Source organism: Arvicanthis niloticus, chromosome 7 (genome assembly GCF_011762505.2).
Source record: "Arvicanthis niloticus isolate mArvNil1 chromosome 7, mArvNil1.pat.X, whole genome shotgun sequence".
In the NCBI taxonomy this organism is placed as follows: Eukaryota; Metazoa; Chordata; class Mammalia; order Rodentia; family Muridae; genus Arvicanthis; species Arvicanthis niloticus.
The window spans coordinates 37,678,109-37,692,292 of record NC_047664.1 but is presented as its reverse complement, the minus strand read 5'-3'; the positions used below and the strand labels follow the sequence as shown (position 1 = coordinate 37,692,292).

At 42.1% G+C, this 14,184-nt stretch overlaps 1 protein-coding gene across 11 annotated transcripts in view; it reads left to right on the top strand.

Moving 5' to 3' along the window:
- Prr14l (proline rich 14 like) overlaps window positions 1–14,184 on the top strand; it is a 58,444-nt gene that overhangs the window by 15,541 nt on the left and 28,719 nt on the right. For 10 of the 11 annotated variants that reach the window (XM_034509023.2, XM_076938257.1, XM_076938258.1 and 7 more), the window contains 3 exons: window positions 2,665–2,737; window positions 6,476–6,529; window positions 6,755–11,345. In XM_034509023.2, coding sequence (XP_034364914.2) covers window positions 2,665–2,737; window positions 6,476–6,529; window positions 6,755–11,345 — 4,718 coding nt within the window. Of the gene's footprint in view, window positions 1–2,664; window positions 2,738–3,374; window positions 3,552–6,475; window positions 6,530–6,754; window positions 11,346–14,184 lie in introns of those variants that run through there. The other variant, XM_076938260.1, reaches the window with a different exon arrangement.

Below are 14,184 nucleotides of genomic sequence, written 5' to 3'. Positions count from 1 at the left end.
CTATGTACTAACCCCAAGAGTCTCTGATTCTAACAGAAGTTTGCTATAGTGTACTGAGGTTGCTGTTTATCTACCAGGATGTCATGAGATGGAAAGATGGACCAATGGTTATGTTCACTTGCTGTTCTAATGGACGGAGGACCTGGGTTTAGTTCCTAGCACCTAGGCTGCTCACAACTACCTGTAAAACTTGTTAAAACTTTAAAAATTATATGTGTATGTGTGTTTGTATACAACACGTGTGTAGGTGCCTACAGAAGCAGAGAGTGCCTAAGATCCCAGGAACTAAAGTTGCCACCATGTGGGTCATGAGAATGAACTTGTGAGAGCAACTTGTGCTTTTAACCACAAAGCCATCTTTCCAGCTCCTATTGAAGGCATTTCCTGTTGGAAGTAAATAAAATTTCAGTGACCTAAAAGTGAAAAGTCTTGGCAGCTAAAGAGATGGCTCCATCAGCAAATGCTTTCTTGCTATGGCAGCATGAGGATCCGAGCTTGATCCCCGACACTCACATAAAAGCCTAGAGCAGTGGCACACTCGGAATCTGGAGAGTCTCTGGACTCTCACTGAGCAACCTAACCCGTCCTTAACACCAAGAGACCCTTTCTTGAGAAACAAGGTGAGGGCTGGTTGAGATGACCCTGACCATAAAGGTGCTCACCGTACAAGCCACAAGACCTGAGCTTGATCCCAAGGATCCATGTAAAGATGGAAGGAGAGAACCAATTTTATAAAATTGTTGTCTGACTTCCACATGTGCACAGAGGCACATGCCCTCCCCATAATCACACCCAAAGTGGTGGTGGTGGTTAAAAAATGAAAAAAATGGAGGTAGATGGCTCTGAGGAAGAACATTCAATGTCAGCATCTGGTCTCCAGCTGTACTCATAGATAGCTGTGCATACGCACAGGTGTGTACTCACAATGGAAACATGTATTTTAAAGGAAGAAATTGATTCAAACAGGCTGTTCTTGTGATCTGCAGGGCACTCTTGTCCCCTAGTTTGCTGTGTCTAAAGCAGACACAGGGCTATATCTAAAGCATGTTGGGATGTAAGAGTTTCCTGTGACTTCACAATTGGTGACTCGCTTAAAAAGCTGCAGGTTTTTTGAATTGAGAGACAGGAATATTACTTTAAAAGATATGGGTTTTTTTTTGTTTTCTTTTGTTTTTGTTTGTTTTTTTTGTTTTTGCTCCTCTCTATATAAAAGGTGTGGGAAAATGGGAGATCCATCTAGAGATAAAACTTCTCTTTTATTAGAGTGCTAGCAATTGAATCCAGGGCTTTGTCCAGCTCATTAGGCCCCATACCAGTTGAGTTTACAGCCCCAGCCCTGCACGGTCTTGTCAGACTCAGTAGCTCAGAGGCTGGCTCTTTCCTTCTGTGAGTTTCCACCAGAGCCACACCCAGGAGCATGCTTTTTTACCCTTTTTTGTTTTGTTCTGTTTTTGAGAGGCTAAAATTGGTTCAGAGTTTATAAGCACTTGCTCTTGCTGAGGATCTGGGTTTGATTGGCAGTACTCTGTTTACTCATCTGTAACTGCAACTCTAGGGAACCTGACACCCTCTTCTGACCTCTGCAGGTACCAGGTACACATACAGGTAAAATATACACATAAAATAAGTTAATTAAAAGTGTAAACAAAAACCGGGGCTGAAGAGATGGCTCATTGGTTATGAGCACTGGTTGTTCTTCCAGAGATCCCTAAGTCAAGTCTCAGCAACCACATGGCAGCTGTCGCCCTCTTCTGACCTCCACGGGTATTGTATGTAGGCAAAGCATCCATATATATAAAACAATACATTTTTAAATTTAAAAAATCTTTAAAAACTTTTATTTTGAAGTAATTTGTGATTTACATAAAACTGAAAAGGCAGAACAAAAAAGTTCAAAATTAAGCCTCAGTTTAGTAGACAAAGTTTGACTATAGCCTTGCTGGCCAGGAGCTTGCTGACCTGGCTGGACTTGACTTACGGAGGTTTACCCGCCTCTGTGGTGCTGGCACTAAAAGTCACAAACTCAGTCATTAACCTTCCAATTTTCTCATTGATTTGCAGGTGTCTAAAAATTCTTCAGCGGTTTCTGTTCTTGAGATCCAGCTAGCTCTTCTTTTTCTTGTTCTTGTTTTCAGCAACTTCCTCTTTAAAGTTAACTTCCCAGCTTCTTGTGAAGGGAACTAGAAGAAGTTGCAGGCAGCACTGTGAGCTGCTTGCCTGAGCACAGAGAAACTTATATCCTGCACTGGTTAAGCTGACACTACCAAGTGCTTTTGTACTTCTAACTCATCTCTTGATTTCAGAAGGCATTTACAGGAGCTGCATGCTGACACACACCTACAGTCCTGCCCCTCAAGAAGCTGAGGCAGGACGATTGTAGCTGTTTTAGTCCCACTTGGATTATCTAGTGACCCTACCTCAAAAAAAACAAAAACAAAACCAAAAAAAAAACCAAGTGCTTTGTGTGCATCTGCTTCAAGCTCAAATTCCAGAGAAGTAATCCTTTTTATTTATTAACCTAAATTTGAGCTTTTCTTCAGTTCCCAATTCCTGTGACTATTGGCAGAAATCCTGGCATCACACTTAGCTCTGAAGTAATAACTGATGTTTGTGAGCTCAGGTACCTCTGCATCTTCTATTGACTGTGGGGTTTTCTTGCTGCAGGATCTCCTCCTGAGACAATCCAGCAAAGGACCTGTATGTGCAGACCTTGCTGGAGATCCACAAAAGAACAGAGGTATGATACTTATTTTTGTTGTTGAGTTTTGCTTTTTTGAGATAACGTCTCACTATGTAGTCCTAGCTGTCCTGGAACTCATATCTACCTGCCTCTGCCTCCTGAATGCTTGAATTAACATGTGCATTATACTTGGGAAGGTTTTTTTGTTTTGTTTTTTATGATTATGTTATGTTATTTATGTGTGTGTCTGAGCTTGCTTAAGTATGTGTATGCCACATGTGCAGGAGCCAGTGGAGGTCAGAAGAGGGTGTTAGATCCCTTGGACCTAGAGTTAAAGACAGTTGTGAGTCACAGTGTGGGTGGTGGGAACCCAAACAGGGCCTATTATAAGAACAGTAAAGCGCTCTTAATTGCTGAGCCGTTGCTTGCTTGAGATAGGTTTTCTCTGTGTAGCTCTGGCTGTCTTAAAACTTGTTCAGTAGACCAGACTGACCTCAAACTCGCAGAGATTCCCCTGCCTCTGCCTTGGGAGTGCTGGGATCAAAGATGTGCCTCCCCTCCCCCCCAGCCCTCTTAGTTATCTTTTTTACCACTTTGGGTTTTGTTTTGTTGTTTGTTGTAGCCCACATGGGGAAGGGTGAGAGGAGAAAGAAAAAGAAGAGAAGGATCAAGGATAGAGACTGATCGGAAGGATTTCCAAGGAGGCCAAGTGTGACCACACAGGGAGGGCTGAGGTTGAGTTGGAGGCTGAGTCATGGCATTGCACAGCCTGTGGTCTTCCACTTTGATCTTCTGGTCTTGAGATCAGATCATGATCTGACATTTGGCAAGCAGTATGTGTGTGGTCTCTGGGGGCTAAAGCTAGCCTAAGGTAAGCACCTGTAACTTTTCATTCTCTTCACAGTACTGAACTTAGTCATTCTGTAGGCACAGATTCCTTGTTCCTTGTTGTCTTTTGAGACAGGGTTTCTCTGGGAAGTCCTGGCTGTCTTGGAACTTGGTTTATAGATCAGGCTGGTGTAGAACTCACAGAGATCTGTCTGCCTTTGTCACCAGAGTTCTAGAATTAAAGATGTGTGCCTGACCTTTAATATTTATCGTTTTGTTTTGTTGTTTTTCAAGACAGGGTTTCTCTATGTAGTCCTGGCTTGTCCTGGAACTAATTCAACTCAGTAGATCAGACTGGCCTCGAACTCAAGAGATCCATGCATCAACGTCTTCCTTTCAGGACTTTTTGTTCAATATCCCCTATCCCCCAACCCCTTGTCAGGGTCTTACAACTTAGACATGGCTTTTTTGGAACTGTCTCTGTAGACCCCCAGATCAAGTAAGGCCCCATATCCCAAGGTTTCCACTGCCTCTCAGAGACATGCTCTTGGCTAGGCAGTATTCAAAAACATGTCAGAATAAAAAACATAACAATGGGAGAGGCTTAGAAATGGCTGTAGAGGGACAAGACCAAAGTAGCTTTGGGGCTGTTTCACAAGGGAATCTGTCCTGTCAGACACATTCAGGCTGGTACTCTTTTTGTCTGCCCATCTGAGGGTCTTTTATTTGTTGAAACTGGTTCTATGTAGCCCGAGCTGGCTTTGAACTTGTCTGTATGGAGCAAGCTGGCCTCAAACTCACAGAGATTCTCCTGCCTCTGCTTTCTGAGTACTAGAATTAAAGGTATGAAACCACTGGCCCAGCTCTTTTGTTTGCTAGCTTGTTTTTGTGTGAGTCAGGTTTGTGCATTCCAGGGTATCCTCCTTGCTGCTATATAGTCAGGGTGACTTTGAACTAACTCCTAAGCGTCTTGCCCCTACTTCAAATGCTAGAATTGTGAGTATGTGCTATCACACCCAGTAAACTAAATTCATGGACGGATTATTGTTTGGGATGATATGAAAAGCAGCTTATTTCACAATGCTAAATACCGTATAGAGAATTGGAGATGGCCTTTGTTAGTAATTGATATTTATGTCAACTCTTGACATCTAGTGTACATTTATTTATCCAGTGTTTGCTACCTCTCCATGTCCTAGAGGTCTGAGAGTGTAGTTTAGCAGCAGAGCATATGTGTGGTCCTAGGTTCAATTGCTAGTACTTCAAATAAGAAACTCATTAGGTGCCCCCCTTTTATACCTGCCAGGCAAGCCTTCTATCACTGAATTATACCTGCAACCCATATTCTAAATATTTTTAAATTCTGTTCTGGATGCCATCATTTTAACTGTTCTCATGTGTAGTTAAATAAAGAATCAAAGAGAAAATACTGCAGGCACTGTTCCAGGCAGTGTTTACATGTGTTATTTAATCCTCTAGAGCACTGAGATAAATGCACTTAACATGCTTTCTGCAGAAGAACTTGAGGCTCAGGAAAGTTAGTACCATAGAGTTGAGGGTTCAGAGTTGTGCCTAGCTTTGAACTTGGGTTGGAGCTCCTGTTCTGTTTCCCTCCTGCTGGCATCATAGGTGTGTCTGAAGTAAAATTCCTTTATATGCTCTGCATTCCACACAGAAAGGTGGGTTGGTTGTTGTTGTTTGCTTTGTTAGTTTCATAATGGCCATTTTCATACTACCTCAGAAGTGAAATGAGTAAACTGAGCTTGCATGTTCCTGGTACTCAGCTTCAGTAGTTAGTGATCAGCCCAGTCTTACAGAAAGGCAGTTGTCACAACTCATTGGGTTTAGGAGCATTTTACTTGCAAGTTAATCTCTTATATATAAAGTTCTACATAGAACTGTTCTCTTTCTTTCTGACTTGTTTTTGGCAGTGCTAGGGATTGAACCTGTGGCTTTTCTAATGCTAGGCATGGGTTCTACCACTGAGCTGCAGTACCAGCAGCTGTAACTGTTTTTTTTTTTTTTTTTTTTTTTTCAAGAGCCATTTTATTTATATCTAATTTCAGGTAATAAGATGATCATCGAATAAAAAGAACTGTTGTAATGACAGTTTATTATGATAGGTAGGTAGGTAGGTGGAGTAGGTTGGTAGATAGATGGGTTAGTTTTACCCCACCTAGGATTGACCCCAGTGCTCTGTCACTGAACTTTCTTCCTAACCCTCTTCTCAGCTTTATTTTGAGTTGCCTGGGCTGACACACTTTGTAGCTCTGATAGTTCTTAATCTTGCCATCCTGCCTCAGCCCCTGAGTAGCTGATATTGCAAACTGGCATCACCAGGGCCTCCTAGTAGTGTTTTAAAATAGCAACTTGGGCTGGAAAGATGGCTTAGAGGTTACAGGTGTACACACAGAACACTGTAAAATAAATAAATAAATAAATAAATAAATAAATAAATAAATTCTTGGATTGGAGAGATGGCTCAGTGGTTAAGAGCACTGACTGCTCTTCCAGAGGTTCCGAGTTCAATTCCTAGCAACCACATGGTGGCTCACAACCATCTGTAATGGGATCCAATGCCTTCTTCTGGCGTGCCTGAAGAGAGCGACAGTGTAATTACATAAAATAAATAAACAAACAAAAATACCCCAGCAATTTTAGACTGAGTTAGGCTCATATTTTTATGTCTTATCCAATTATGTAGTATCATCTGTGAATGCCAAATAACATAATGAAAGGTGGTTTTTATTATTTTCAAAATTGGCTGCTTTTTTGGCTGTTAATCATAGTTTGCAAAGAAATACAAAACTACTAGTATGTCATATTAAGCTTTCTGATTGTCTTCTCAGGTTAGTCTTTCTGTCATTGTCATTGGATGTATGATGAAATTCATGTAGGTAGAGAAGCTTTCGTAGTTTTATTTTTTAAATTATATACTGATTTGAGGTTTATTCTCTTTTGTAAAAGGAAATGTACACAATACAACTGGAACTCTGCCAGAACCTACAGAAGAGAGACAAGGTATGAAAGCCAGAGGAACCAAGGGTAATAAGGGGGATGGTAATGAAGAATGCTGGGTGGCACTGTGAGTCAACATGTATCAGCTGGGGACAGTGAGCTTTGGGAATCAGAGCTTTAGTTACCACAGAACTTGTAACCTTTGTAGACCCTGAATTAACAAAAGTAACTCTTAAAGAAAAACAATGTGGAGATTTACTAATTTATCCTTTTGTTTGTCATTACCAGGGAACTGTACTGTTTCCAAAATGAGCAAAGGGAAGGAAGAGTCATGTGACTTACACCCTGTCTGTAAAGAAGATGACAATCACCAGCAGAGTCTCAGCCACCGTAAGGAAAAGCACAGTTCTGCACATGATAGTGCCATTGCTACAGGAAGCAGAGATACTATAAAACCCTCAGAAGAAAATTCTAAAATGTTATATCTCACACCATCTTTGTCTGGTCCAAAATCCTTAGAAAAATGTGGTTTTGAAAGCAGTGGATTGGTAAAGACATCTGAAAAAATGCACAAGGTTGATCAAAGCAAGGACTTCACTTGTGGAGAAGAAAGGACTGTGGAATCCAGTAACCACAGCAACTATCACACTCAAGCTGGTTGTTCTTCTGCAGACAGCTGTAGTTCTATGCTTAATTCTTCTACTGAAGCCACAGAAATTATGTTTAAAAAAAATGATGTGAAAATTACTTTAAACCTTCATGGTAATTTGATAAACTCTGAGGACCATAGAAAAACTGTTGTTGATGTGACCCATCCTGAGAAACACTCTGAGAAAAGCAGCTTTTTCTTACTGGTGAATATTGAGGAGTCTGAGCAAGCAGCTGTAAAGTCTAGTGCATTAAATGGGAAGATTTACAGTAAAGATGCTAAGTCAGTAGTCAGCATCCAGAGAAATCTGGATGACTCTCTGCCAAATAAAGCATTTAGCAACGACTTTCCGTCTGAAAGAAAGCCCCTTCAGCATTTGATGCCAGAAGATCCAGTAAGTTCTGAACGTAATGAAATACCAAAACCCAAGAAAGGTACTGCAAAATTACCACCATCTCTAGAAAACCCTGTTCAGACCTCCTGTGACAGCATCTCACATTTCGATGAACCCATCAGCACCTGTGAGATGATTGGACGCTCTCCCAACAGAGAACTGGTTACACACAAAATAGAACAAGAATGTGTTCCACATCAACAAGTGTCCCTTAGTTCTCAAGACCATGTGACAACTGACACAAGTGTAAACAGAGAAATGCCTTCAGCAACGTGCAGAGCTGTTCAGGAGAGCCATCCTCTGGAGAATGGAGTAAATGTTACTGCTGATACTCAAACCATTCCTGCTGAGACAAAAATGGAAGCCATGTCTCCACAAGGTGACAAAGCCTGTGGTGCCTCTTCATACATACAAACCTTAAACATCAAAACAAAAAGCTCAGAAGGGCAAAAAGAAATGACTGGTGAACATTCCATGCTATTCTCAAGTGTGAGAGGAGCAGCTGGCTCTTCCTTTGTCACAGAATGTCAAAATGTTCAGTCTCAGGGTGTCTTCAGCTGCCAATGCATAACACAAGATACATCTGAAAAGAACATGTGTTCTGCTTGTGTTGCCTATCAACCTAGAAAAGATATTCTGAAAGTTAGCAACTGTAAAATAAAATGTGGAAATGCATCTCAGTATGGTAATCACTGCTTCCAAAGACCAGAAGATTTTGTAGAAAATAGCACCCTCTTGGAGAGTGAACCTGCTGGGAGAGAGATGCCAAGCAGCATCCTAGCAGGCACGGTCAGAAGTGCAATGACAGCAGCTGTGTCACATAGTGCTTCTGTGAACGCCGCTACTCACGTGGAAACCAGTGACAGATCACTGGTTAGAAAAAAACAAGATCAACACAAAGACACTGAGATTTATAAACACAGCATCTCTGCTTGTGGCACACAAGAACTAAAGCAATCTGCAAACATTCCAAGTCCTGAAACATTAGTGGACCAGTCTCTGAGTGTTATTTCATCTCATTTTAAAACCATGTACCAAGCAGCTGGAAGTCTTCACCAGAAAGCAGATGAAGTCTCTGACTGTCAGAGTAACCAAAATAGTCTAGACAAATGCAGATGTGAAGGAAAGCCAGCCAGGGAAGGACTGAATGGTGACTACGGAGAGACCATCCCTGAGCTAAGCCACAAGCAAAAGGATCTGATAATCGGCTCAGGCAGTAAAGTCCCTTTGTCTTGTAGTAGTTTAAAGATAAAAGATTCCAAAAGAGCCTTTGAAAATATTCCTGGTTCTGAAGAGTTCACACACAGTGTGGTAGATGTTGTATGTCCAGACTGCATAGATGAGCCTACAGAGGGAGTGCTGGGTGTGGAAGCATCTAGTCTCTCTGGTTGTTGTACAAGGCAAGGTACATTGGCATACCACGAGATTTTAAGAAGTACCTCATCTCTTCAAGGAGAACTGAATGTTCTATTTAAAGATACACCTGGCTGGCACTCAGAACTCCCAAATGCTGCTGCTGCTACTTCAGTAGACTCTCCTGAAATGCAAAAATCAAGTAAAGAAAAAGTATGCAGATCTCTAAAAGACTATGAAATAGAAGAATGTCCAGACTCTGCCATTGATCATGAAGTAAAAGCTGTTGTAGATCATGAACCAAATATAAGAGCACTGAGTAGAGGAGGTGTATCTTTAAATTACAGTCATTGTGAGCGTCACGGTAAAGGAGGATCCATGACAGAAGGACTGAGACTTGAAGCAAATTCTGAGTTTGGCAAGAAGAAAACTTTTGGATTATCCTTAAAAGACTCAATGTCTCCTGGGTGCCAAGACTCTATCAAGATGGTGCATTCTTGTCTGTCTTCTCAGGAACATTCACCAGCTGATGTTCATGACGAAATGCCTAACTCAAAACATCACTTTAAACCCAAAGATGATGAAATGCTTTGTGAAAATGTCAAGGATTGCACAGTTCTGTCTGACATGAAGGAAGGAATACCAATGGATTTAAGTAACCGTAGTGAAGGAGATGGCACATACATCAGTGTGGACAAAAATGTTTGCAAAACTTGTCACTCTCATAAGAATTCTATTAATAAACATTTGCCTGTGACAATGGAAACAGCAATTAAACTGAATAAAGTAGAAACTGAAGAACATCAGAAGGGACTATTTGGTCACATACCTGTTGGGGAAGCATCTGAGGAGACCGTCACCAGAGAAGGTCATGATGGTAATTCTCAGAGCCACTTGAAATGCCAGAGAGTACAAAATTTTACTGAAACCCCACAAAACCAGGAAGCTGTGGACTTGCCAAAAGTAGAATGTACATATCAAAAGGGCACACATGCACTGTTGGAACAACACACGTCATCAAACATGTCGTCAGATGAGATGCAAAATAAAAAGCAACCTGTGACTGACCAAGATGAGTCTATCATGATGGAAAAAGTCACCCTAAGAAAGCCATCCAAGGACAAAATTGCTAGACAGCTTCAGAAGTTGAAATACCCAAAAGAAGAAAGCTTATGTCTTTCATTAAAGAAAGACATTGAGTTATGCACAGGTACTCGCCTTCCTGGTGCCTCCTGGAAAGAACATGACCCCAGCTTTGCTGGAGGTGACCAAATACACGGTGCCTTTGTGACTTTGTCATATCAGCCAAGATTGCTTCCTCATCGAACGTGTAAGAGAATTTCCTGTCAGGAGCCGGTCATTGTGCGGAGAAAAATAAGTAAAGTGAGAAATTCTGATTGTGGAAAGAGTTTCTCTAACCGAATCCCCACAAAAGCACACAGACTTCTCAGCCCATGTACCGTGCCTGCCAAGCCATTGGAACCTGAAACCACAGCTAGCGAGAGCTTGCGTAGCCACATACCAAAGCCGAAGGCTACTCTGTGCCATTCCTTGAGGAGCCTGAGTTGTAGGAAGCCTACCAAAGAATCAGCCTTACTAAACAAGCTGTCTGTCCTTGCCTCCAAACTGACTCTGGCAACAAAGACCCAGAAACTCAGATATCGGCGATATTCCTCCTCCCTTGTTCCTTTGGCTAAAAACTATAAGCGCCTCAGATATAAAAAGCTCCTAGATGGATTTTCACATAATGCAATGCAGCTGGACCCATATTTAGCAGCTACTGGGTGGAATAGGGGGTCTAACAGTAGGCCCTTGGCACTTTATTCTCTTGAAGCTGTTAAAATGAGCTTCATAGATCTGAGCAACAAGATGCCATCACTGCTGTTTGGTACCGAAAATGTCCCATTTTCCTTTCATGTGAAAGCAGCAACCAGTTGCATGGCTGAGTCCTCCAGGACTTTTCCTGAGCACTGTGCTCCATCAAGGCTTGCCTTAACAGAGGCCTCCCAGTGCTCAACTCCATCTCCCAAGTGGACCTTCTCTTTTTTCTTGTCCCACGTTTGCCCTGGGATGGCCACATTCAGGGAAGACACTGGCCTCAGTAGTCAGACACACACTCAGGCTCCTCTCCGAGATTATGGAGGCACTGCCATAGTTCAGACCAGAGCAGACTGCTCTAGCCTTGGCCTTCACACACTTCTAGCACTTTGTTCACCCGGATGTTACCGAATCTGGACAAAAAGACGGAACTTCTCCAGTCATATGCCTATCATGCAGAGGCTCTTCTTGACCCAGTTTACACAGGGCCTAAAAGGGTTAAGGTCTCCAGCCTCTATAGCAAATAAGGTCTCCTGTTCTCTGCCCTACTCTGTGGGCCGAGTGTTGTCCATTTGGAGCCAGCACGGGCCCTCTTGTACCTTCAAATTGCCAGCTCTTCATTCCACTCATAGCAAGCAGCAGGGGAGCCTGAGCACCCTGAGCAGGTAAGAACTTGTCTCCTTTTCTTTAATTATGTTCCATATCTGTCTCCTGCTGACTGGGAAAGGAGAGTGGACAGTGCTGGGAATGCAGGACTCTGCTAGGAGTAGCCTGTGTTGAGAGTGCAGCAGTAATTCTTGCATGGATTTGCCCATAGCATCTTCTCTTATATTTGCACTGTTCTTTATATTTTATTCTTTGTGCCAGCCACCATCTTTTTTTTTTTTTTTTTTTTTTTTTCCTTTTTCCTCTTGAGTTAGAGTCTCAACATAGCTCTGCAGTTGTGGAATATACAGACCAATCTGACCTGTCCCTGCCTCCCAAGTACTGGGATAAAGTTATATCCTTTATTATAGGATATAATAACGTTTCATTATAGGTTATATATCCTTTATTATAGGTTATAGGATATATAACCTTTCATTATAGGTTGTTTACTTGTTTGTTTGTTTGTGATACTGTAGCTCAGGCTGGCCCAGAACTCAAGAATACTTTGCTTTGGCCTTGAGTGCTGAGATTACAAGTCTGAACTGTCATGTCCCAGTTGCTTCTACTTTTCTTTCTATATAGTATAGGCTTAAGAAGTTCACAGTTGCATACACTGGTTTTGGGACTTTGTAGAATTTGTAGTGAACTGGACAGATTTATTTTTGGGGTGTGAGGGGAAAGCTTGGGCTATCTTGGAACTCTTTAGATCAGGCTGGCTTTGTACTCAAATCTGCCTGCCCCTATTTCCTGAGTGCTGGGATTAAAAGCATGTGCCACCACTCTGTTCTGGGCTGGACAGAAGTTCTTATGGTTTCACTTGTGGGAATAGGGGAGAATAATTTGATCAGTATCATTGTGCCTTCTAAATGAAAGGAGGGCAGGAATGGGGATACAGCTTAGCAGTCGGGTGTGTGCTTGGTTATTGTAAGATTAGGTTCAGTTCCCAGCTCAGAGAGAAGGAGGGAGGAACCTAAGATTTTTTTTTCCTTTTGTTTATTTTCCATTAATTAATTTATTTTTTCATTTTTCATCCTGAGAGCAGCCCCCCTCCTCCCATTCTCCTCTACCATGTAGCCCATCCCCCATCCCATACTCTTCTTCTTTTCCTCTGAGAAGGGGGAGGCCCCGCTGTATATCAACCCACCCTAGTACATCAAATCACTGCAGGACTAGATGCATCTTCTTTCATTGAGGCCAGACAAGGCAGCCCAGTTAGGGGAATGGGGTCTATAGGCAGGCAACAGAGTTAGGGACAGCCCCAACTCCAGTTGTTGGGTGGCCCTCATGAAGACCAAGCTGCACATCTGCTACATATGTGCTATGGGTTGGGGGAGAGGGACATAGAGGACTAGGTCCAGCCCATGTATACTCTTAGGTTGGTGGTTCAGTCTATGGGAGCCCCCAAGGGTCCAGGCTAGTTGACTCTGTTAGTCTTCTTGAGGAGTTCATATCCCTTTTGGGTCCCTCAATCCTTCCCCCAACTCTTCCACAGACTCCCTGAGTTCCTTCTAATGTTTGGCTGTGGGTCTCTGCATCTGTTTCAATCAGTTTCTGGGTGGAGCCTCTCAAAGGACAGTTATGCTAGGCTCCTGTCTGCAAGCATAACAGAGTATCATTAATAGTGTCAGGTACTGGTTCTTGTCCATGGGGATGGGTCTTAAGCTGGACCTGTTATTAGTTTGCTAGTCCTTCAGTCTTTGCTCCATCTTTGCTCCTGTACTTGTAGCAGGACAAATTTTGGGTTGAAGGTTTTGTGGGGTAGGTTGGTGTTTTTATCCCTCCACTGGGAGTCCTGTCTGGCTTCAGGAGGTGGCCACTTCAGGTTCCAAATCCCCCACTTGTAGGAGTCTTAGCTAGAGTCACCCTCATAGGGAACCTAAGATTTAAAATTTCCCATTTTATTAGAGTTTTTCGGTGGGGTATAGTTTATGTAGAGTGCATGCTTAGCATAAGTGGAGATGCTGAAATTGATCCCTATACTAAAACAGTCCTCAAGGAATTAATTGTGTTAGATAAATCTACTGAAATTCTTTAGATGAACAGGTTGTTTTGTTTTATTTTATTTTATTTTTCAGATAGGGGTTCTCTGTTAGCCCTGGCTGTCTTGGCGCTCTATCTGTAGACCAGGCTGGCCTACTGAGATCTGCCTCTAGAGCGTTGGGACTAAAAGTTGTGCACCACCACTGGCTAGCTTAACTCTGTCATTTTAAATTTGTTCTTAACTATTGCTACAGTTGAAATTCTAATTCTGATTGAAATTTAAGGCCAGTTTGGGCTAAGGAGTGAAATGTATTGAACTTAGAACCTCTGGAAGAGCACTGACCATCTTAAACCACTTAAACCACTGAGCCATCTTTCCAGCCCTCTAATTATTTTTAAAAAAAATTTTCTATGAGTGTTTTGCTTAAATGTATGTCTAAATGACACATATATGGTGCCCAAGGAAGTCACAAGAGTGTGATGAAGCCCTTGGAACTGGATTATGGATGGTTGTGAGCCTTCAAGTGATTACCCTAGGTCCTATCCAAGAATAACCAGTGCTCTCAAATGCTGAGCCATTTCTCCAGCCTCCTCACTTTTTATGTGTCATGATATTTCACCTGCATGTGTGTATGTACACCATGTACTTAGTGCCCATGCAGATCAGAAGAAAGTATCAGATGCCCTAGAGTTGCAGATAAGTGAGCCATGAGCATGTGAGTGCTGGGACCTTGGTCCTCTGGAAGATCACCCAGTGCTCTTAACCATTGAGCCATCTCTCCAACCCCCAAAGGCAAAATTTATTTTAACAATTAATATAGACCTGAACAGTATAAGATCTTTATTTTATATTTTCATTATACTTTTAAATTTGTA